A 25,278-nucleotide genomic window follows, 5' to 3' on the forward strand; every position below is an offset into this window, starting at 1 on the left:
CCAGTCCCGTTGCTTCGTGGCAAATAGATGGGGAAACAATGCAAACAGTGACAGACTTCATTTTCTTGGGCTCCAAAATCATTGCAGATGGTGACTGCAGCCATGAAATTAAAAGACACTTGCTCTTTGGAAGAAAAGTTATGACCAAATTAGACAGCATTTTAAAAAAGCAAAGACATTACTTTGCCAACAAAGTTCCATCCAAAGCTATGGTTTTAGCAGTAGTCATGTATGGATGTGAGAGTTGGGTATAAAGAAAGCTGAGCACTGAAGAATAGATGCTTCTGAACTGTGGTGTTGGAGAAGACTCTTGAGAGTCCCTTGGACTGCAAGGAGATCCAGCCAGTCCATCCTAAAGGAAATCAGTCCTGAATATTCATTGGAAGGACTGACGCTAAAGCTGAAACTCCAATACTTTGATCACCTGATGCGAAGAACCAACTCATTAGAAAAGACTGTGATGATGGGAAAGATTGAAGGCGGGAGAAGAAGGGGATGACAGAGGATGAAATGGTTGGATGGCATCAGCAACACAATGGACGTGAGTTTTAGTTCGCTCTGGAGGGAGGCCTGGCATGCTGCAGTCCATGGGGTTGCAGGGAGTCAGAAATGACTGAATGACTGAACTGAACTAACACTTTTATTAATGTCAGAGACTACCTTTTAGGTAGAAATATTTAACTCTCCAGTACTTGTATTGGTATCATATAGGTGTAAAATATCAAGTTTTATCTAATGCATGCAATTGTTTTAGGAGGTTCCTCCTCCACCATTTATCCCAACTACATATCTTTAAATTGGTTTGACTCCTTTTATCTTGAAACATAAAATTCACCTAAGCATCAGTTCTTACAGATCCTTTGAAAAACGAAACAACTCGAAATTGTTTCCTACTGTTATCTACTGTAGGTTTTCCTGCCCCATTTTCTCTTAGTGTCTGTATAGCATCGTATTGAGTTGCCCCTGACATAAACAGATGCAAACCCGATGAGCTTCCTTGCTCTTGGAGCTAACGTTCTAAGGGGATGTTTGAACATGACACAAATCCCCTAATTGAATACTTCTGCCTCACAGCTCTCTCTTTCTGGTACGACTTGCACACTGTCCATAGATGAAACCCAGCTTTCATTCTTTAACTCTTCAGAAACGTAGTCTCAATTTTAAGGCCTCTACAGTTTGTCTGTATATTAACTAAGTTCTTATCTTACAAACATCCTACATCAACCTAAGGAGTCTTGCTTTCTTACAGTGTTTTTTATTTATGCCCCTCCACCCTTTGAAATGTTCTCTTTGTCTTTTGATATTCTCCTTAGCCCAAGAAACTCAAGCTATATGCCTCTTTCTGACAAAATTTCTTTGTCTCCTGGAGGCACTGCAGCTAATAACGCAAGCACTGACTATGGTTCTTTCACTTTAGTAAGAGAAAACAGTAAGTTATATCTCCTATTTAAATGGTGGTGTGTTTGTGTTTCATCTTTCCAATGACACTGTAAGTCAGGTGAAAGTAGAAGGCCTGGTCCTCAGTGTGTTCAACACTTTCCAAATATTAGAACAGTTAAGAACCAGGAAAAAAGGTGCTTTTGAGCACCCTGAAGAGATGCAATAAATCATCTAAGCTTAGATGTTCCCCTCACAGTGTGTTTTGCTAATTGCTATTACACAAATAGTGTAAGAAGTGAGAAAAAGTGTTCAGAAGCCTATTCGGAGAAAACAGACTTCCCATCCCTTCTTAAAAGTAATCTGCTGTTAACCAGATTCTTAAAGGTAATTCCAGAAATAGGTTATTGCCAATATAGAAGTATTTATTGTGCCCTCCCTAGGTTTTTGCTTCTTTGCACTGTATCTATGGTTCTTTTTCTTGCTTCTTACTCATAAGATATTTGGAGGTGTTCCTTACCACTAGTCATCCCCCCTTATCTACGGGGGATACATTCCAAGACCCCAGTGGATGCCTGAAACCCTGGATACTATGGGACCCTATGTATACCTTGTTTTTTCCTGTACACACATACCTCTGATAAAGTTTAATTGATAAATTAGACACAGTAAGAGATTGACAATAGTAACTAATAATAAATAATTACAGCAGTGTACTATAACAAGTTATGTGAATGGGGTCTCTTTTTACTCTCAAAATATTGGGTTTGCCAATAAGTTTGTTTGGGTTTTTCTATCAGATATAACAGAAAAACCCAAGTGAACTTTTTGGCCAGCCCAATATATATGTACAAATTTAATGCCTTTTCCATCTTAGCTAAGCCCATAATACCCTAGACCTTAATGGTAGTTTAGGAATGTGGTAGCAAAACTAGCTCAGATTTCTTTTTCCTTCTTCACAGTTTTACAGATAGAAGATTCATTCTTACCTTAGATCTTAGCAACCTCAGCCTATGATATTTCCCCCTTATTAGGTCAAGAATTTTCACCTTTCTATGCACAGGAAGCTTATTTAAAGTTTCTCTGTGGCATATCTGAATTGCCAGCATCACCACTCTCATGCTTTGGGGCCCTCAGTAAGTAAAATGAGGACAACTTAAATATGAGCACACTGGTAGTGCAAGCATCGCTGTGATGACCCAGGTGGCGGCGGCTGCTGCTGCTAAGTCGCGTCAGTCGTGTCCGACTCTGTGCGACCCCATAGACGGCAGCCCAACAGGCTCCCCTGTCCTTGGGATTCTCCAGGCAAGAACACTGGAGTGGGTTGCCATTTGGCTACCAAGTAAAATAAGGATGAATTAAACATGAGCACCCTGATACCGCGAGAGTCACTGAGATAACCCAGGTGGTTACTAAGTGGCCAGTGGGCAGAGTGCACTGGACAGAGGTGTGACTCACCTCCCAAACAGGACCCAGCAGTCAGGCGAGAGATTTCACTTTGCTCTTTAGAGCGGTGTGCCGTTTAAAGCTTATGAATTGTTTATTTCTGGAATTGTTCATTTAGTGTTTTCTGACCATGGTTGACCACGGGTCACTGAAACTTGGGAACATGAAAGGACAGAGTAGGGAGGACTGCTGCTTCTTCCAGTTTTATTTCATCTTAGCTATTGCTTAATATTCCTTCGGTAAGGCTGCTAATAAAATCAAACTGCAAGTCCTAGAAGTAGGAAGGTGGCAGATATTAGAGATACAAGAAGTGATCGCAACTAACTACAAAAGGACAGATGATAGATTTTAAAATTTAAAAACTGAGCAGGAAATAAACAATCAGTGCTCCTCTTAGAAACTGTAAAAGTATCACTACATATTAATTTAACATTTAAATGAATATTTTTGATTATCAAGAAAGATGTGTCCTATTTAAAAAAGTGTACACCGAATATGTAGCCTGCTTTCAAGAAATTCTTGTCTAAAATGGTAGAAACCAGAGAGGCAGTGCAGGGTATGGAGATGAGCACATCTTTTGAAACTAGACCAACTTGGTTTTGAATCCCAACTTTGACACTTAATTTAAGACTTTGGTCAAGTGAGTCAACTTTCTTAGTTTCAGTTTCCTTATTGGTAAAATGAGAATAATAAGATCTATCTCATAGGACCTGTGAAGAACATAAGAAAAAATACTTTATGCTTTCCACGGTACCTGGCACACAACAGGTGCTCAATAAATATAAAGTAACACCCCCCAGATTATTTGCCTATCAAGAACAATTAATTTCCTATGAGCTCTGGATGCACAGATCTTACTGTAATTTTAACTTCTAGAAAACTTATTGAGGATATAAGGAAACTTAATATCACAAAGCCTTGGACATACTAAGTACTCCAAACCTAGGCATAGATTTCTTTTGTTCTGTAACTCTTAAGTGTTTGCTTTGGTCCTATTCATATTCTTCACCAAAATCATCACATCTTTAGAATGAAGTACACATGCACCGTGTGAAGATGCTCAACAGCCAGATGTCAGAATCTTAAGCAGTGACGTGTTTGTGAATGTTTCACAGCTAGTTCATGGGGACAGGGGAGCTCTGATCTGTCCCTTTTGCTGATGTGAATTTCCAACGTAAAGTCAACTGGCTTGTAAAATCTGTAAAAGTTTAACGGTTAGTTCTCACAAGTCAACTGAGTGGCCTGGTACACTACTGGATTCTCAGTCCTCGTGACTTCTGCTTTAAACTTGATGTAAAAGTAGTTTGGGAAGGGCCCGTCTTGAGAAACAGTTCAGCCTGCCTCCAGCTTATTTTGTTAATTTGCCTCAGTTTCCCTGTTTGTGTAGCAAAGCCGTGGGAGTAGATCAGTTTTCTAAACGTCTTTTGTTGTGGTCTTATAATTTAGTATTAGGGCTTCTCAAGTGGCGCAGGGGTCAAGAATCCACCTATCAATGCAGGAGATGCAAGAGACACAGGTTCAACCCCTAGGTTGGGAAAATCATTCAGTTGTTTCTGACTCTTTGCAACCCCATGGACTATACAAGTCCATGGAATTCTCCAGGCCAGAATACTGGAGTGGGTAGCCTTTCCCTTCTCCAGCAGATCTTCCCAACTCAGGACTCGAGCCAGGGTCTCCTGCATCGCAGGCAGATTCTTTACCAGTTGAGCTATCAGGATGCCCATCTGAAAGCACAGACTAAAAGGAGTGCCTTCTGCTCCACCTGGGTGGACTTTTGTTGTGAAGGAATACAGATTTCTATTGACTGCTCTGACTTGAGTTCCTTGATACTTGCCCTGTTCCCAAAAGCTGGGAATCCATAGTCTTCATTTAAATTTTCTTGATTTTTAAAAGCATATTGACTATGAATTAAATATACTTGCACACCCATACAAACTCATGAAGAGAGCCAAGCCAAACAAACTTGGCCGGAAGGCTTCTGGTTAGGAATCTCTTCTCAGACATATATACACAGCACCTAATATTTATTGAGTACTTATGTGCTAGGCACTCAGCTAAACCTTTGGCACTAATCAAAATGCTTAATTTTCACAGCACTTTGGTGAGCTAGTATTATTTCCTTTTTATAGATGAGGAATTTTGGCTTCGGAAAACTAAGTAACTTGCCAAGGTCACGCGATTAGTAAAAGGTTCCATAGGTATTCACACCTGTGTAATCTGACTGCAGAACCACTTGGGCACAACTGATTGTGGGTATCTCTGACAAGCTTTATAAGCACACATAGAACACAAATAGCTGTGTATGAAGAGTGGATCACGACTGTTATCTGATATTAGCTCATTTGTATGCCCTAATACAGTTGTGTGGATGCCCTGCTTGATATGATAGAGCCCTGGAATGCTGTCTGCTTTCACACTTTATCTGATTTTCCTGATAGAGCTCAGTGAGGCCAGCATCAAAATTTCACAGGGAGTTTCTATTTCTTTTTTGTCACAAACTAGCCATCTTGAGCTCTGGGGCAAGGACAGTGTCTTTGCCCAAGGGCAAAAGTTCCCTCCCTTTTTGTTGCCATATTTAAACCCCAACCATGGAAATGCTCCAAGCCCTGAGTGATGATCACTTCCTCTGGGCAAGGGTATGAAGAATAAAAGTAAATGTAGCAGGAGGAGTAAATCCCAAAAGACAGAGATAAGTACTTGAGGTCAGAGACTGCATCTTTTATAGTTTATCTACACACCAAGCTCATTAATATGAATAATCATCTTAGCTGTAGTAGCAAAAGCAATGTCAGAAATTAGTCTTGTCTTACATTTTTACATCAGCTCTTTCATTATTTCTAGGACTCAGGGTGGTCTCTTTGAGAAAGTGAGAAAGGTCTCTTCCATGTTTCTCCTTTATTTCCACTTACTTTTCCTACCCATGTTAAATATTTTTCAACCTTAAAAATGCCAGCTTATGAGGGTAAAGGGCTTCCCAGGTGTCTCAATGGTAAAGGATTTATTTGTAATTCCAGAGATGTGGGTTCGATCCCTGCGTCAGGAAGGAAAGGCGACCTACTCCAGTATTCTTGGCTGGGAAATCCCATGGACAAAGAAACTTGGGGGGCTAGAGTCCATGGGGTCTCAAAAGAGTTGGACCCAACTTAGCAACTAAAACAACAACAACAACAAAAACATGAGGGTAAAACTTTAGAAGAAAGACCAAAACTTGTGTGTAGACATCTCTATATTTATCCATTTGGATTTTTCCCTTGGGACATTTTGGAATACCATTAGACACTGTAAACCTCTTGATGGTTTATTCATTTGGTATGGGAGGGGAGAGAAAAAAAAAGAACCAGCCCCCCTGGCTGTATTCTTCTCAATACTCTATATCCATCATGTGAATGGAAAGAACCCAAGAATCTTCATTTTCAGCACTGTATCTTAGCCTCTGGCTCCTGGAGAAAACCAGTGTGGTTCAGATGTGGGATGGGAAGAGTGGTTTGCATTGGCATCGGCTTTGCGGGTGCTTTGGGGCTGGAGCACACTCAGCTGTGGGTTACAGATGCTTGCTCTCCAGTATTAATGTGGCCAGCATGTGAAACCATGGCATCCGCAATACTACACAAAGGTCCACGCCTCTGATAGTTTGGGAAATAACTCCCAGCTGAAGAAATTCCTTCTTGAAGGGCTGAAATACATTCTTAAACATAAGAGGTCATTTTCTTTCAGAGGGGTGGAACCTGGAAAGAGAGGCCTGATGACATTGGACTGGGCACCAGGGACTGTATCATTGGGTGGCTACGGTCTTGGGACCTTGAACTGAAAAAAAAAAAGTGCCACTCTAAGCCTGAGATTTGTGAGTCCCAAATTCTATGCTGTGCATGTAGCAGAGAGCTTGGTACATGCAAGCCATTGGATGGTTTCTTTGGAGATGTCCAATGCAAAGCTTGAGTGGTGGTGGTTGTCATTGGGTCTGACTCAGGGTGAAATGGTCCCACCAATTTTAATTTCCCTGAGTTGTCACCAAGGTTGGTAGGACCAGAGAAGAGTATATGGAAAAGAAAGAAAACGAGCATAGGGTTGGGTGGTGCTCTTTCTGTAAGTTCATTAACCAGGACAGTTTTTAGGTCCCAGAAATATGTGCCCCATCTCAGGCATGTGGCCTGTGCTTCTTTCTAACAGGGCACGTGAGACGGCCAGAAAGCTCCCATGCCCCGTTCAGGGAGTGGGTTGGTCTTTTTTGTTCAGGTGCAATTTCCAATGAAGTAGTAGCTTATAAGTATTCAGAAGTTAGTTTATTGACTCTTATTGCACTTCTGAGCACCTAATAAATAATTTATTAGTCTGATGGATATGTGGCTACCAGCTATGGGGCATGAAATATGCACTGTTTGTCTAATACACTGTAGGGAGACCTGTTTATAAAGTATTTAGTATTGGTTTTATAATGCACTGTTGACAATAGGAGACCACGAAGCTCAAAGATCAATCTCATTTTGGCCCACAGTATTAATGCTGCTTTATAAAGCTCTATGACAGGTTGCTTAGACAGTGGTCCCCGCAGAAAGGACTAGGTTAGGAGGATGGGTTGGAGTGGCTGCCAGCGCAGCGGATGAATATCTTTGTCCAGGTCCCTGAGGTGACTGTTTGGTGGTGGCACAGGCTGGCCAGGTAACTCAGCATTTCCCTGTTCTGTAGAGGGATTCTGTTCTGAGCGTGCCTGGAGACTGATGGTGCAGAGAGCTGGGGGACATTGGCCCATGGTTGCAGCTCTGAATGCTGATCGCAGGAAGGGGTGAGTCTGTGCTCCCCTCAGCCTCCTCTTATGTTTGCTAATCAAGTGACATTATTCTGCATGTTCCAGTCCTTCGTTCAGATCACAGATGTGACACAGCATTGCTTTTTTAAGAACATATTTTTATTGGAGTTTACTTGATTTACAACGTTGTGTTAATTTCACTGTAACAACGAAGTGAATCTGTTGATACATATACACATATCCACTCTTTCTCAGTTTCTTTTCCCATATAGATTGTTACAGAGTACTGAGTAGAGTTCCCTGTGCTCTATTGTAGGTCCTTACTAGTTAATCTGTTTTATATATCGTAGTGTGTATATGTCAGTCCCAGTCTTCCAGTTTCTCTCTCCCCTTCCTATCCCCTGGTAACCTTATTTTCTACATGTGTATCTATATTTCTTATTTGTAAATAAGTTCATTTGTACACTCTTTTAGATTCTGTATATAAGTGATATATGATATTTGCCTTTCTGTGACTTCACTCGGTATGACAATCTCTAGGTCCATCCATGTTGCCACAAAAGGCATTATTTCCTTCTTTTTTATGTCTGAGTAATATTCCATTGTATGTAGGTACCATATCTTTATCCGTTCCTCTGTGTTGGATGTTTAGGTTGCTTGCATGTCTTGGCTATTGTGAATAGTGCTGCAGTGAACATTGGAGTGTGTGTATCTTTTGTTGGTGGGAATGTAAACTGGTACAGCTGCTAAGGAGAACAGTATGGAGATTGCATAAACTAGAAATAGAGCTACCATATGACTCAGGAATCCCACTCCTGGGCACATATCCAGAGAAAGCATAACATTTTTTGCTTTTCGTTTGCTTTGGGGAATTTCATTAGCTAGTTCATAAGTGTTTAAAAAACCCAGGTGGGAAACACTTAGAATTGGAGACATCTAAATAAAAATTAAATAATTTTATTCAAATCTTGGTAAGAACTAAATCCTATAAGGATGCTATAAGGCAAAGATGTAGGTGTATTATCACAAGTTAGTGTGTACGTTTGGAACAAGGCATTGTTCAGTTTTGTATTAAGATCGCCTTGCTGGTTCTAAGCATTTCACTTCCTAGATGGGAAATAGGAGCTATATTTTCTTGAACCCAGTCTGCTTACTTGTAACTTGTCACAGTTTTGAAGGAAACAAGGCCGAGTCCTTCCTGCAGTTTGCCATTGCTTTATCCTTTCTTCACCGATTCGGTGTCACCCTCTCCTGTCTCCTCTCTCGTCAGTCCTGGCTGTCTTCCTGTCCCGTCTCTCTCAGCTCGTGCCCGCATCCTTTCTGAGATGATCATATCCTTTGTGTAGCTATCATTAACTGAGCATTTACTATGTGTTAAGCACTCTGGTGGGCCCTGGCTTACCAACAATAGATAAAACCTTTACTTTCAACAACTATACAGTTCAGTGGGGGAGGTGGATAGTAAATTAGCGTTTTACATGACCACGTTTGATGTATATGTGTGTGTGTTTTTTTTTTCACCATGGAATTTTTTTCTCTTGTGGTTTCTGAAAAAAAATTTTTTCTCCTCCTTTTTAAAAAAATACTTATTTATTTGTCCATGCCAGGTCTTAGTTGCTGTATGTGGGGTTTTTAGCTGTGGCATGTGAACTCTTAGTTGTTGCAAGTGTGATCTAGTTCCCTGACCAGAGAGTGAACCCAGGCCCCCTGCATTGGGACTGAGGCATCTCAGCCATTAGATCACCAGGGAAGTCTAGGGGTACCCTATTCATTTGTGCTCTTGATCACATGCTCTCCTAAAACCCTTTTTATATCATTTTCCCTCTGGCTTAGATCTTCAGTATCCTCTCTTCCTCTGGTTTCATCCCCTTTGCCTGTAATAGACTCTTTTTTTTTTCCCCTTGTAGTGAGAAACAAACCATCTACACATGAACACGAGTAACTTCTCCCAAGTCCTGTGGACTCTCAGACCACTTTCTCTTACTTTACTTGCTTTCTTTGCAAAATTTCTCCATGGAATAGTTTCTGTTTTCTACTACTTCTTTCCAGTCTGCTGCTGCTGCTGCTGCTGCTGCTGCTAAGTCACTTCAGTCGTGTCCGACTCTGTGTGACCCCATAGACGGAAGCCCACCAGGCTCCCCTGTCCCTGGGATTCTCCAGGCAAGAACACTGGAGTGGGTTGCCATTTCCTTCTCCAATGTGTGAAAGTGGAAAGTGAAAAGTGAAAGTGAAGTCGCTCAGTCGTGTCCGACCCTTAGCGACCCCACGGACTGCAGCCTACCAGGCTCCTCCATCCATGGGATCCTCTAGGCAATAGTACTGGAGTGGCTATGTTACATATGACATACACACTTATGTCTTTGCACACACACATCCCTATGGTGTGAATTGCTCCATTTAAACATATAAACTCAGCTGTGTCCGACTCTTTGTGACCCCATAGATAGTAGCCTGGAGGTTCCTCTGTCCATGGAATTCTCCAGGCAAGAACACTGCAGTGGGTCGCCATTCCCCTCTCCAGGATATCTTCCTGAGCCAGGAATCGAACCCAGATCTCCTGAATTGCAGGCAGATTCCCCACTGTCTAATCCAGTCTAGATTACATAATTTCTATACCTATTTGCCCATGAAGACATCTCTCTTACAATACAGAATATAACATATTGCAACCACAAATATATATGAGGAATGGTCTGATGAACACTCATTTTCTTAAGCTTAAGAACTAATAATGTACAAATACATTTCAGCCCCTGGTTACCATCCCAGTTATATTGTGTGTGCGTGCTCAGTTGCTTTGTCGTGTCCAACTCTGTGTGACCCTATGGACTGCAGCCCGCCAGGCTCCTCTGTCCATGGGATTCTCCAGACAAGAATACTGGAGTGGGTTGCCATTTCCTTCTCTAGGGGATCTTCCTGACCCAGGGATTGAGCCCACATCTCTTATGTCTATCTGCATTGGCAGGTGGGTTCTTTACCACTAGCGCCACTTGGGAAGCCCTATAATTACATTGTTCAGTTCGGTTCAGTTCAGTTGCTCAGTGGTGTCTGACTCTCTGCGACCCCATGAATCACAGCACGCCAGGCCTCCCTGTCCATCACCAACTCCCGGAGTTCACTCAAACTCACGTCCACAGAGTCGGTGATGCCATCCAGCCATCTCATTCTCTGTCGTCCCCATCTCCTCCTGCCCCCAGTCCCTCCCAGCATCAGAGTCTTTTCCATTGAGTCAACTCTTCGCATGAGGTGGCCAAAGTATTGTACCCACTGCGATCCTCAGGCCAAGATCTGCCCTCCTTGCCTAAAGCAGGATTCTGACTTTGGTATTTATCATTCCTATGTACTTTGTTTTGCTCTTACTACATTTACTACTACTTATTACTACACTTGGCTTTACTATACTCTAAAGGAAGTAGCGTGGTTTCTTAGAATATTTAAATCTCTCTTGCCATTGAGAATATAGAACAATCACAGTACCCCTGTTGATGTTGTTCCTTCTGTCTTCTCCCACAATAAGCATCTTCTCCCACAGTAAGCATCCCAAGATGCTTACCTTAGCCACTTCCTTTTACCTTTTGTGTCATGTCTCTGTTGATGACTCTCAGATCCGATAACTACGGTGTCAACCTATTTTCTGAATGTTTCTAGTTGCCTAGATACCAAATGATCAACTATTTTCTCAAACTGAGCTTAATGTATATTCCCACCAACTTGTTCACTCCCATGTCTGTTGAGAGTGCTACTGTTTTCCTGTGCTCAGAACTTCAGAGCTTTTGTGTCATCTGACTCCTTTCATTACACACGTTATCATTCTTGTCCCCTGGGTTTTTACCTCCATGTTGTATCTTGCTCTTTTTTCTCCAGGCTTATTACCTGTAGCCTTTTTACCCAGATTGTTATAGTAGCTTCCTAATTGATGTCTTCACTTCTGTCTTTTCACACTTCAGTCAGTCCGTCTGTCTGTCATGCTATTGCCAGATAAGTCTTCTTCCAGTATAGTAATGATCACACTGTGCTGCTGGTGAGATGCTTTCAGCAGTCTTTACTGTTGATGGATAACGGGATAAATAGCATCTCTTGCAAGTGGTGTAGGCTTCCCATGTAGCTGAATGGTAAAGAATCCGCCTGCCAATGCAGAAGATATGGGTTCAATCCCTGGATTGGGAAGATGCCCTGGAGGAGGAAATCGCAAACCCACTCCAGTATTCTTGCCTGGATAACCCCCTGGATAGAGGAGCCTGGTGGGCTACAGTCTATGGGGTCCCAAACAGTCAGATATGACTGAGTGACTGGGTATGCACAGCCTAGTGGCATACCAGACCCTTTTCAGTATAATAGTTCCCGTTGACCAGTCCACCCCTTTCATTCTTCATCGTTCTGCACAGATCCCAGCTTACTTTCCAGTTTAGCTGAACCGCTTTTCTAGGAATACTGTTAGTTAAGTTCCAGTGCAATTGCTGCCTCTGCTTGGAAACTTCCTCCTCCCACACCAGCTAGAAGGAATCTCCTTTTCTTAAGTCCTGTACACTTCGGCCACTATCTCTCTTAACATGTTCTGTGTTTCGTTAAGTCAGCATGGTTATCTGGCTAAGCAAACTTATCTCCTGTACTAGATTATAAATTTCTCATGAGTAGGGTCTGTGTCTTAACTTTCATGGTCCCCACACCTTGTATTTGGAAAGTAGGGCTTTGATCAGTATTCCGTAACAGTGGCTAAAAATACTTAGTTGAAAATGTTTGTCTTTATAACATGTGGAAGAAAAGGGAGCTAGAAACTGAGCTAGTTGTATATACCTTATCAATTAGCAAATTATTCAGTTTTTCCCAATGAGTTACTTCTGTTCTCTCCAGGATTTGCTTATTTGATGGCTCGATGCTGTCAGCCTTGAAGACTTTTAACTCTTAAAATGTGTTTAGGTGGTTAGAGGAGTGTATTTGCAGTTTTTTTTTCAATATGTTTTCATGTACTCAGTGTCTCCAAATAATACTGTCTGTAGAGTATGTGTAATTTTCTCCCCAACCTCTCAATAGGCATGCTCAGTGTCCACTCCAAATAGCCATAATTACAAGTCAGAGGATAGGCTCAGTGAGCGAGGTGGGCAAGCATGTTTCAGGGTCCCCTATTGTGGGGTTAATGCTTCTCAAGTTGAGGTGTGTTTAAGCCTCTTGGATACACTCCCATTCTTGCATCACCTAGATAGTTAACTCACACAAGTATTCTGCCTCCCTCCCTTTTACTGGCTTTCACAGTCATACTTATTTTGTGAAACTCAGGTATTTACTTCACGGTCACACTTCTTATCTTTAAAAAAATCATTGCTAGCGGTACATTTAGTGGCAGTTACATGAATGATTTTTGAATGTGATAAAGTATCTCCCTTCTTTGGCCTCTTCCCTTTTCTTCCTACTCCCCCCTTGTTTTCTTAAATTTTTCTCCTTTTTTCCCTTTCTTTACATAGTTCTCATTTATTGTTTTCACTATTTTCAGTAGTGGTACCATTCACCTGGGAAGCCCCAATGTCCTGTATCTCCATCTAATTGGTGGTTCTGAGTATGATCACTTTGTAAAAATTCAGCAACCTGTATACCTTTATGATTTGTACACTTTTCTGTACGGGTGGTATACTTCAGGTCTGACAGTTTACTACTGCTACTGTGAATGGCAGTAGTCAAAGAGTCAGACAGTAGTCCCAAAGAGTCAGACAGGACTGAAGCAACTTAGCATGCTTGCATGCACAGGACATTACCTGGACCTCAGAGGCTTTCCTTGTGCCTCCTATTGACACTACTGCTACTGCTTAGTTGCTTCAGTGGTGTCCAACTCTGCAATCCTATGGACTACAGCCCACCAGGCTCCTTTGTCTGTGGGATTCTCTAGGCAAGAGTACTAGAGTGCGTTGCCATGCCCTCCTCCAGGGGTTCTTTCTGACCCAGGGATCAAACCCAGGTCTCCTGCATTGCAGGTGGATTCTTTACTGCTGAGCCACCAAGGGAAGCCCCTCCTTATGAACACTGCTGCTGCTAAGTTGCTGCTAAGTCGCTTCAGTCGTGTCCGACTCTGTGTGACCCCATAGACGGCAGTCAACAGGCTCCACCGTCCCTGGGATTCTCCAGGCAAGAACACTGGAGTGGGTTGCCATTTCCTTCTCCCCTTATAAACACTGCTGCTGCTGCTAAGTCACTTCAGTCATGTCCAACTCTGTGTGACCCCATAGACGGCAGCCTACCAGGCTCCCCTGTCCCTAGGATTCTCCAGGCAAGAAGACTGGAGTGGGTTGCCATTTACTCCTCACCAAATGTCATGTCACTTTTCAGAACTCAGTTAACCATTAATTCTTTCTGTTTTCAATATGCTGTTAATGAGTTTCTAGCATCGAGTTCCTTAATTTTGAAGACAATCTTCAGGTGCATTCAAATTTGCTTTGTTTTAATGTTTTCGTTTAAATATGTACATATATGATAGAGCCTCTGTTTTTTTCTGAAATTTATGAAACTTCAATTTTTTTACTTTTTACACTAATTTTTTAGGTTTGTGAATTTCATATAAGGGGGATACCTTCAGCTTAGTTTCTTTATTCTGTGACAGCTCTGAAAGCAAGAGTTGGGTTAACTGGGTGTCTGTCAATCTCAGTCTTCCCTTCAGGACAGTAATTTGAACTATTATTATGATAACTTCACTGCGGCTGCAAGTTTCACAGGTCTTCAGACTTCAGAAGGAAGTAAATAGAGAAATTAGCACTATCTTTATAGCTCTTCATAGTCATACAAAAATAATTGCCTGCTGTATGCTCATTTAAGGAAACATGTTACTTGTCATTTTCCTCTAGACTTTCTCATAAAACATGAACTTCAGGTTATGGTAGGAAGAAGCCATTGTCACTGTCTGTAGCTGAAAAAAATGAATAAACTCATTTTTCTGTCTTTAAGTCCAAACAGGGTAGGTAACATGTTTTTTTTTTTCCCTTGGAGGTTGAGATTCATGCTGACCTCAGATGCTTTTGCATCTGCAAATAGCCTGATTCTAAGGATTCATCATTTCCCTTACATTTTATAAACTACCTCATCCACCACACCCTGTCCAAGTTCTCTTTATTTTTATTTTTTTATAGTGTATCAAGGGATTATGGCATTTGGACATGTCCCTGAAAACACATCCTTGATGTGTTTCTCTGAAATCGAGCCCCTGATTAGGCTGTCAGCAGATGCTGTATCACATGGATTGTGCCAATTGGTACTGAGACAAGTGTCAACCAGAATGGTTTCTCCCTTTCGCCAGGGAAAGATGAGGTCTGCTTAGGTAGCATTTGCTTATGGGAGATGTGCCTGCCACGCTGAAAATTATGTAAATCTCTGCCCTGTTCAAACTTCATTTTAGGAGGCTTGTCTTCCCCGTAGTCTGAGATCACACAGTGCTGCTTTTTCAGTGTACAAGCTTCTCCCTCAGTGTAAGTGATCAATTTTTTTGGGTCAACAGTTATTGGTGTTATTTTTTGGTCATGTGCTCTAATGTGATATTCCTGTGAATAAACACCAGAGTGTGATTTAGTACCCACGCTGCTTTGGCAGAAACCAGGCTCACCAAAACCCGCACGCCTGCCTTTGTCGTCCCAAGATCTTCACCAGCTCTCCTGGCTGAGGTTTCTATATGTTGAAATGCCCAGCCTAGGCTGCCAGAGCCATCTGGTGAGGGTGTAGTTGTAAATCGGACATAACATGTACAATTTTAACACAGACTCGTAGAGCAGAGAGGGGCCAGTGATTGACACTGGCAATCCAAGGGGAAGACCATTTTTTCTCTTCCTTTATTTGAATCTGTAAAGATCTTGAACTGCATTTTGAATTAGTTAATCCATGAGCTGTTAACCCAAATTTATGTCCCAAGTTTTTAGAGAATAAGTAATAAGATTGTTGCCTCCAAAGAGAAAGATTTATTGAAGAATACAGGTGCATAGTTCAGTACATTCATAAGGAGCAGACACAGGGTTAGATTTGGCAGACATGCTTCATCATTAAATCTAGATTTAAAGGCAACTGCATTCAAGTTTACCTGGATCATCCCGTAAATTGATACACAAATGAGAATCTGAAAAAAGTTTTCTGATTTCCTCAAAATTTAAATGCAGAAATCCAGGGCTTCCCTTGTGGCTCAGCTGGTAAAGAATCACATGCAATGCGGGAGACCTGGGTTCGATCCCTGGGTTGGGAAGAGCCCTTGGAGAAGGGAAAGGCTACCCATTCCAGTATTCTGGCCTGGAGAATTCCATGGACAAGTCCATGGAGTCGCAGAGTCGGACATGACTGAGTGACTTATTAAAAACAAAAATATCCAACTAGTAGAATCCAAAATTTTTCTTCATGATCATCAGACTTCTGTAGAGCCCTTGGCTGTTGAAAGAGAGGTACTTCAACTCTTACAAGGCTGGTAATGGGAGGAAATTAGGAGCCAGTGGAGACAGAGATGTAGGTGAATCTTATTTGTGAAGATGGGCCTCTTAAAGTGTCATGAAGTGAAGTTGCTCAGTCGTTTCTGACTCTTTGTGACCCCATGGACTGTAGCCTACCAGGCTCCTCTGTCTATGGGATTTTCCAGAAGATGTGTTCATGTCCGAACTCCCAGTGGTTCACATAGTAAAGAATCCGTCTGCAGTGCAGGACACCCAGGTTTGATCCTTGGTTTGGGAAGATCTCATGGAGAAGGGAATGGCAACCCACTCCAGTATCTTTGCCTGGAGATTTGCATGGACAGAAGAGCCTATCAGGGTACATCCTATGGGTTTGCAGAGTCAGACACGACTGAGCAACTAACATACCTTATGAGCTCCTTTTTAATCTTCTTCCCTCCTTCCTTTCCCCTGTAACATGCAGGCAGAGTAATAGTTCATCTTTTCTCTGTGGTGTTTGTTTTTTTTTTTTTTTTTCTTTTAGAGGGAGGTGAATTTTCACTGTCCTCCCATCAAATGACCTATGTGACTCAAGAGAAAACAGGCAGCTTAGATTATGATATAATTATTCACAAAGGGAAAACCTCAGTGGAAATTATTGTTTTTACGTTTTCTCTATTCTTGATAGTGAATCAAAAAAATTTTTCCCCTTAGCCTCACATAGAAAATGAAACTTTACACACTAAGGTAGGGATGTCAGGTCTCACAGGGGAAGAAGGTTGCTGTCAACTTTTTTCCTCCGGAATATGGAAATTTGGGTGGATTATCTGTTCAGAGGAGGTTTCCTTTATTAATTCTTTCTCCTTTTTTTCACTTAAGACATCTGTTAACATTTCACACAGCCCAACAGATGTTGCAAAGCAAGTCCCATACTTTGTTCTCAGGAAAAATGACATTTCCTCAACTGGTTACCCCCACCTCTGTGACTGGGCCCAGCCTACTGCTTCTGCATAATTTGCATATATTAAGTTATATACGTTAATGCTGTACGAATCTGTAGCTTCAGCTGAAGTCTGATTTGATTAGAAACTAGTTTACACATTGAGGGTTGAGAGGTCATAACATTTTAAAGATCTCCTTTGAGAAGAGCAGCCTGATTCTGCAGATAGGTTTGGATAGCCAATTACTTAAGAATTTTTTTTCTCTATAAAATAAGTGAAGTACAAAAGCTTGAGTTGTTTTGCCACGAGGAAGTGCTGATTGTCATGCGATGTGGAGCGTCATTTTTATTATTTTGGCAAGAACAGGACAGTTTTGTCTTGACAAGCCATTAGATGAATACCAGCGTGTGTCACATGAAAAACCACTGATCTTTAACCCAGCTCTGTACTTAACCAAGCCTTGAAAATGAATAGTGCATAAAAGAAGAGCAAAGGCCAGTTTACTGTCATTACAGATTACAGAATCTGTTAACAGCTGCTGAACTGAACCCAGGGAATTACAGGTATTGTTCCGTGAACCAGCGGAAGTCCTAGAGATGCTTGTTAAACTGTGTCTATAAATCGTACATTTATTTGATATTTGCCTAGGATTTACATTGCTGGAAACATAGCTGAAAAAAGGAAAATCCTTGAGTACTTTCTCTGTGTATTAAATGCATGCCTTTATCACAAAACCACATATATTTACATAGAGCTGTCTCAGTGATACTTCCTTACCTTCACTTATGGAACTTATTTTAAGAAAGCAATGTGTTTTAAAAGAAATTAATAATGAATATTAAAAAGAAAACAAACAGTATCTCCCCCGCCCCGAAAAAAATCACACATATAAAACAAAATCCTTAACTCATTTGTTTCTTCAAGGTGTTCACTGTGGCTAATATTTGTACCAACATGTGATTTTTTTTTTTTTGAATGGAGGGAAAAATCTAACCCATCTCAATACCCAAATATTGAAAAGATCAGTAACATTTAAAATAGTCGGTTGTGGGAATTATTGCTTACAGAGCTAACAAGAGAAAGAACACACTTTCTAACTCTGCTGGTGGAATTGCATTGTGCCTCCCTATAGTCTTGTTATCCCACACTAACTGAAATGCAAATTCTTTGTAACTAATTGGATCTCATTGAGGGTACATGCACAGTATGTATTTATATGCAGAAAGGTTTTAAAAACTAAAATTTCTTCGTAATTACAACATTTGATTACTATCTGAAACATTGGTATCTATAGTATAGATTTAGAATATATATATATATATATATTTAACTTTTTTATAGATTACTCAAAAACATGAGCTATGAGATACTTGGTAAATGCCAGCTCAGAAGTTAGGGGGCAAATGTTTGTTTACAGGAATCTATAAGTTGGATTTTATTAAAGTCTTGTGAGAATGAAGAACTTTTTTTTGGAAGTTTAGGATTTAGTATCTTAGAGCCAGTATACTGAAGTCATGCTTATAGTATAATCCTTTTGTTGGAATATTTTAAATGTGAAAACATCATAAACATAAGAAATCCCTTCCAAAGGCTATTGTCTTTTTGTTTTTTTTCTTCAGTTCTCTGGTTTAATATTGTAAACTGCATCTGAGTTTCTTACTTTTGTGTAAATCTATTTCCACTGCATGTTGTGATGAGGTGGAGGTATTCAGATTCTCACAATGTCTTTACTAACTTGGGTGCCATTTAGACCTAATTGGTGTATTTCTTCCTGTGGTTTGTCTCTCACTCTCAGTAAGAGTGGGAAAGCCAACATACAGCCTTTAGTATTACTGATTCTTTCAGTGGAAATACATGGATCAGGACAGCAGAAAACTGTGTAAGTGATCCCTGCCTCTACTCCCCTAGTTTTATGTAATTTTAATACAAATTATTCTAGACAGTTATTTTACAATCTGCAAACTATATAGCCAGTACACAAACTCAAAAGTCATGTTTGTGTCTTGTGGGTGTGTATTTTTTTTTGTACCTGTGTCCTTATAGGTGTCCTGCTTGCTAGACAAAATATTATCTTAGAATTGAGGACTCTGCATGCTGTGTTTCTATGTGGAAGTAAGTGGCAAGTTCAAATCAAGCATTTTGGAGGTTTCTAGAGGAGTCAAATTTGTATTTTGAGGACTTGATTTAAAAATGATTGTTTGAAACTTGATATCTGCAAAGCATAGTATGTGTTTACGCTTGAGGTTTTTGTTTTCGTTTACCTGTTCATTCACTTCTTGGTAAGTCAGGGTTAATTGTTACTTCTTATCGTATGAAAGCTTGTCTTCTTTGTAGACTGTTCTTACAAACAAGTTGAAATTTTGTTTGATCAAATCCATTTAGCAGGTACAGAATTGCATGATAGATTTTTAGTAAAAAAAAAAATCTTAGATAACCTGGTGCATTTGAGGCATGTGCCTTGGCAGTTACATGCCAGGTACTAGTTACTTACACTGTAGACTTGTTTCATGTAGGGCAACCCAAGCTTTGCCCTCTGAAAGAGTTCAGTTTGCCTAGGCTGGGTAGCATTTTGTCAGCCGGGCAGACCAGATTTGGATGTATTAGCTAGTCAGCCTAATAACCCTGTACAGACTGTATTGATTTTCTAGGAGAGAGTTTATGAACTAAATAAACTTGGGGTTGGTGTCTTAATAAACTGCTTCTCTCAGTCTGTCACATTTAGTTACAGAGCTGTGCAGTTTAGGGGGAAAAAAGGCTAATTCTGTTACAGATTGTTCACAGCAGGGTCTCCAAATTAGCCCTTTGTTTTGTAATGCCACCTTGCTTGGGCTCGCTTTGAGCACATTTCTCAGTTTTGCCCTAATGAGTTGCAACACTGATAATGTGGCTGATGATCTTTCATTGATTTCACTATCACTTGCTTGTCTGGTAATTGATCCGTTGCTGAGCCTCTAGTTAATTATATCGGCTTTGACATGGCCCGGTCCACGGGGAATTTCAAGTCTTGCAGAATAACAGTTTTAATAAAAGAGTCTATTACTGCAGGTGCTTGCTGCTGCATGCCAGTTGATTTTTGTGTTGTTAGTGTGTGTGTGTGTGTGGTTGGTGGGGAGGGGGATACTTGGGAAAGGAGAGGACCATAGGACTGAAAGAAAGGAGGGGTGGGGGCTGGAAAAAGAAGAGGGAATGAAGCAGAGAGGAAGGAAGGAGGGGGAGCCGAGGGTGAGAGCAGGAGAGCCAGAGGCAGGCAAGAGAGAGCACACAGGCAAAGCGATACAACAGAGCCTGCAAGGAGCGAGGAGGAAGCTTGCTATTGACAGTGTCCTTAAGCCTCCCACAAATAACAGCCATTAGTGGGAAGGTCAGGAGCTGAGCAGGCAGCTTGACTGAGGCACTGAGTGCCACTTCAGAAATCAAGAGGCTAGCAAATTTTAGAGGGAGTTTAAGTGGGTAATAGCTAGCTGTAAAGGTACAGTCACTGTTGACAATTGACTCATAGGGTTTTTCTGCCTTCCCCCCCTCCAGAATATTTTTATTGACCACAGGTGGACTTAATATATTTTAAGGCAACAATTCTTCGGGTTCTTGTTTGTTTCTCTTCAGATATTGAATTTGCTGCTTTTGAGACTTTTTTGTGCTTAATGGTGGTGAACCGGAGGGAAGTTTAACAGAAAAGCTTTCAGGAGATGGCGGTTCTAGAGGGGAAGGCACATTTGTGTCAACATAGCGCACGTTTTCTCATCTTTTCTCATTGTCCACTAATGACACTGAGCTGCCACTGAAGCTTTTTTCTCTTTCTTTTGTTGTTTCAGAGAGTAAGGTTTATTGTTATTCTTGAGTTAAGAAGGAGCAAGGAGAGTGGTACATTTGTCCTCGGTATTTGTAGGTGGTTGAAGATTAATGTGCCTTACATTTTAAGTTTAGGAAGGATGGCTTTTTCCTGCTGACTACTTTTATGAGATGACATGAATTTAGCCTTCCATTTTGGAGTTCCTGTTTATGTACAGTGCATTTTGTTCAGTTCTGCTTTTCCATAAATAAGGTAGATAAATACGATCTAATAAATAGATGTTTTGTTTTAAACTGGGTTTAATTAAAAATATGACATGCTCTCGAGGTTATATTTCATCAGGCTGGAAAATGTTATAGCATTTTCTATAGAGATCTTGAATGAAAAATGGAATTTTTATATTCATTACTTTTTGCCTGAAATGGGACAGGCTTTTTTTCTTCATCTTTTTCTTTTTTATGATTTGAAAGGATATTGTAGAAGCTTCATCCAGGAACTTTAACAAAGGATTTTTTTTTCTACTTATTGAGCTTTAAGAAAAGGTACACTTTTTTCCTTTTCCATTCAGTTTCTTATTGTTTAACATCCAATTGAGTAATTAATGCCCCGAGGGAACTGTATAGTAAATAGTGTGTATTTATTTTGCAAATGTTTATTGTGCATCTTCTATGTTCAAAAAGCTGCTAGGTTTATTTATATACTTTTTAGAGTGTAAGGTCACATCACTATGTATATTATTTTCTCCAGGAGTTTATATGTGATTATAAATAGCCCAGCACATACTATTTCTTTTAGAAGCTAACATTTAGACAACACCTAAGCCAACTTCACATTCTCTTTCAGCTGAGTATTTCTCTTTCTTCCAGTGTAATTAGGGGGAAAAGAATGTTTTCAAGCCTAGTAGTTTACAAATGTTAAAGCAAAGACTAATGTCAGATACTGCATGCTATACCCGAAAGCACTGTTGGGAAAAATTCCCTGGGAGGGCCCCAGCCTCTCCCTGCCCCGTGGACCATCCCTGATCTCGGCGCCGGGTGGAGTGTGCATGAGTGTGTCTCTCTCTCCATGTGTCTGGAGAGGGGTTAGCGCAGGGTGTCACTCGGTGCCTGACAGTGGAACAGTGCAGTTGACTCTCAGCTCTACTATCCAATGACATGCAGTGGCTGCGAGTTTGAAGCTGATGGTTGGGTCTCCAGTGCTGCCTGCACACCTGACAGGCAGCTGTTAAACCGAGCGAAGGCAAGCTCAGGGAGTCACAATCTATGCATAAATGATAGGGGTGTCTGTGTAGAAGGTGCAAAAGAAGCTCGGACCCCCTCCCTCCCCCAAATCTCCCCCTTCCCAAATGAAATGCACAGTTCAGCCAGCTTCTTAACTACACTACACTCCTGCTACTGGCTGCCAAGAGGCTCAAAAATCCACCTTCACTTTTCAGTCAGAAGAGGCAGAAGTGGATGTGAGAGAAAGAGAGACACAGAGAGACAGAGAGCCAAAGAGGGCAAGAGACTTGACTTTAAGAGACTCCTGTACTGACAACTCCATGCAGTTCGGAACCAGAACGACTCCAGCTGAACCAGGGTTCATGGGGACATGGCAAAACGCTGATACTAACCTCTTATTCAGAATGTCCCAACAGGTAAGTTACTTTTTTTTTTTTTAAAGGAAACCTTGAATTGTTATGTGTACTTTTGTTTCTGTTATTTTCCTTTCTAAACATTTTTGAAATCTTGATCACTTCATAGTTGGGCTCTGTTTTGTCATAACTGTTACTGGAAGGAGCAGGGTTACTCCTCGGCTTCCCTAAGGGCTCCTTAAAAGAAAAGGGGGAAAGGATACTGAAGTAAAAGAAAGGAAAAGCATTTGTGGCAAAGTTTCACAGTCCAGCCAGGGTCAGGGGAAGACTTCATTTATTTCTTTGTTTTCTGTTAATAACAATAAAAAGCCACCCCCCGCCCCCCACCCAGGACATGTTCATGTTCTCTATCTGCATTAATCACTTCATCCAAGTGGCTGCTATCTCAAGAGTAAGGTTTGCCAACCCCACGGCCATAAAATATAGGGGCCCCTCGGCCCGGCCCGACGGGCTTCCCCGGGCTAGAAGCGGCTTGACTGCGACCCCGGCCGGGGAGAGGAGGCTGCGCGGGAGCCGCTGGCAGCGCCGCCGAGGGGCGCGGGTGGAGGCGGCGTGCGTGGCGGGCTGAGCCGCCGGCCGGCCCCAGCTCCGCCGCCGCCGCCTGCGCGCTGGCCCTGCGCTCCCGCCGCGCCCGCTCGGCTCCCGCCCGCTCGCCCACCCGCCGGCCGCTGCACTCACTCTTGGGCAGCCTCGGCGTCCTCCCCAGAGCCGTCCTCGGGCCGGCTGGCCGCGCCGCCGCGGGCTCTGCGGGGAGGGTCGATGTGTCCGCCCAAGGCCGCCGGCGGCTGCTCGTTAATCAGCGGAGCCCGCGGCTCGTGCCGCGTACCGTGCGCTTGGTGGTACCTACGCGCCCCGCGCGCCCGGCTCCTCTTGCACAATTGCTGGCTCTGCGGCTCCGAGGGGGAGCGAGGGGGAGAGGAAGCGAAGGGAAACAACCCAGAAACTTTCATCTTGGACTGTGCTCAAGCGAGGGAGGGAAGTTCCCTGGTGCCTCCCTCCCAGACACGTCTTTGCTTTTCAAAAGACTCCATCAGACCCACACAAAGCAAGAGTTAGTATGATATTAGCCTCCGCACAGCACGAAAGTGTGACTGTACACAGGGATCTTAAGCAGATGGAGGTTGTTAGGAAATGGGTATTGCTTCTCTCTCTCTCTCAAAAATAAAAAATACTGCAATTACTTTCTTTTATGGAAACCTATTTTGTTTGTAAGGAGTTCATAAGAACTAAATACTTTTATTGAGTTAATTTGATTTTTAAAGTGTTGGTGAAGAAGGAAAGAAACCAGTTTACCAGACTGGAGACTACCACAAGTTTAGAAATAACATCTGCGAAAGGTAGTACAGAGAGCCAGGGTTTTGTAGCCTTTAGCTAGAGAACAGTTGTATCACACAGTTCTAGATAGGATAAATGCATTTGAATAAGGTGTATTTTGACATATCCTGTAGAGGGACCCTGATTACTGCTGATACAGTAAGCTGGGATTTAAATGCAATCAACACAAGCCCAATAAGCAACTCTTTATGTGCAATTTCCCATTCTTGCAAGTTAAAAAGTTTATTTCCTCCCAGAGATACTCTTTGGCTTGCCACTGCCGGTTGCTTTGAGAGGTGTGTTTCTGAAGCACATCCCTGCCTGGGTGACTCTCTTCGTGGTTAGAACACAGAGTATGTTTTCACTGACCTTAGGACCAGATAACTTGTTCTCTACTTTAAAAATTAGATATCATCTTCAGGGTTTTCTTGTTACTGAAGGTCGTGGTCTGTGTATGTGTGTGTGTATGTGTGTTTTGAAAGGGGAGGTTGGTTTAGGTCTCCCTCTAGCTAGAAAAGAGTTAATAAAACCAGATAGAGATAATGATCAATTGATAAATGGCTATTGAACCACATAGATGGTGTTAGATTGCTTCTTTGGCACTAGCCCATTTCCAAGCAGATTTGAATCTAAGGAGACTTTAAGTTGTGCAAAGCATTTTAGCTAAAAAACAGAAGTAAATTATATAAACGGTGGATCAAAATTGGGAAAATAATTTGAAATTGCTCAGAAAGAGAAACTTGTGCAACTGAACCATTATGATGTCTTTGATCCAGCTGATTCACTCTCTGGATGTATAAAAATCTCTTGTGTGTACCTGTGTTTATATACGTGTGAAAGTGAGCATCAGTGACTATGGAAAGAGTAGAAATATAGGGAAATAATTTATGCTTTATGGCTGCTGTATGAAGTAGTGTGAATTATACTATTTACTAAACAGTACAATAAAAGGAGAAAATCACAATTTTTAAAAGTGTAGTTATTTTATTTTATATGTTTTCTTTATTTTTTGGTTTTGATGTAGTTGGCAGCTCCCTCTTTTTTCCTCCTGTCATGGTTATTAAATGCTTACCTCCTCTGCATTTTTGGAAAGCATCTAAAGAGGTTATAAGTTTACATGTTTTTTTTTTTCTCCTTCAGGTTGATGTTTTAGTTTGTATAAATATTGTGTAAACTTAAATTGAAACTATGTGTAAATCCTAAAATCTGTTCTGTACATGTTTAATATACATGTTTATTTTCCTGACCTATAGTTCATCAGCAATGCTGATTCAGTGTGTGTGTGTACATGTGTGTATGTGCCAATGTAAGGAAGACACTTCTTGACATGATCTCTCTTGAAGCTAACAGTTTCAAGGAATGTTAGTCTCAATATACATATTAAGCCAGTTTTTGTCTTACTACAGGTAAAAGTTTGTCCAGTTAAAACTGCAGAATTTTATATTTCTAAGGCCTAGAGTTATTTTTCCTGTATTAAGATTATTTTAATTTCTAAGGAAAAGAAAATGGACTTAGCTCATGAAGTGAATATTTTGGGCATTTTTTTTTGTTTCAAAATTATCTGTAATATGATAAAAACTCTGAGATTTACCTGGTCATTTTTTTAAATATTAGAAAAGACTGACTAGCCAGTTTCAAAACTGAACTATAGA

The 25,278-nt window shown here is 41.3% G+C and overlaps 1 protein-coding gene across 4 annotated transcripts in view; it reads left to right on the forward strand.

The window, feature by feature from the left end:
- Positions 1–25,278, forward strand: part of BNC2 (basonuclin zinc finger protein 2) — a 490,816-nt gene that overhangs the window by 143,117 nt on the left and 322,421 nt on the right. For 2 of the 4 annotated variants that reach the window (XM_088837882.1, XM_088837883.1), the window contains exon 2: positions 22,115–22,315. The exons of the other annotated variants lie outside the window; for them this stretch is intronic. In XM_088837882.1, the coding sequence (XP_088694008.1) occupies positions 22,115–22,315 (201 nt within the window). The remainder of the gene's footprint in view (positions 1–22,114; positions 22,316–25,278) is intronic. 4 annotated transcript variants of the gene reach the window in all.

The sequence above is a fragment of the Moschus berezovskii genome, chromosome 7 (assembly GCF_049115385.1).
Source record: "Moschus berezovskii isolate FMDL1 chromosome 7, NW_MosBer_1.0, whole genome shotgun sequence".
Taxonomy (NCBI): Eukaryota; Metazoa; Chordata; class Mammalia; order Artiodactyla; family Moschidae; genus Moschus; species Moschus berezovskii.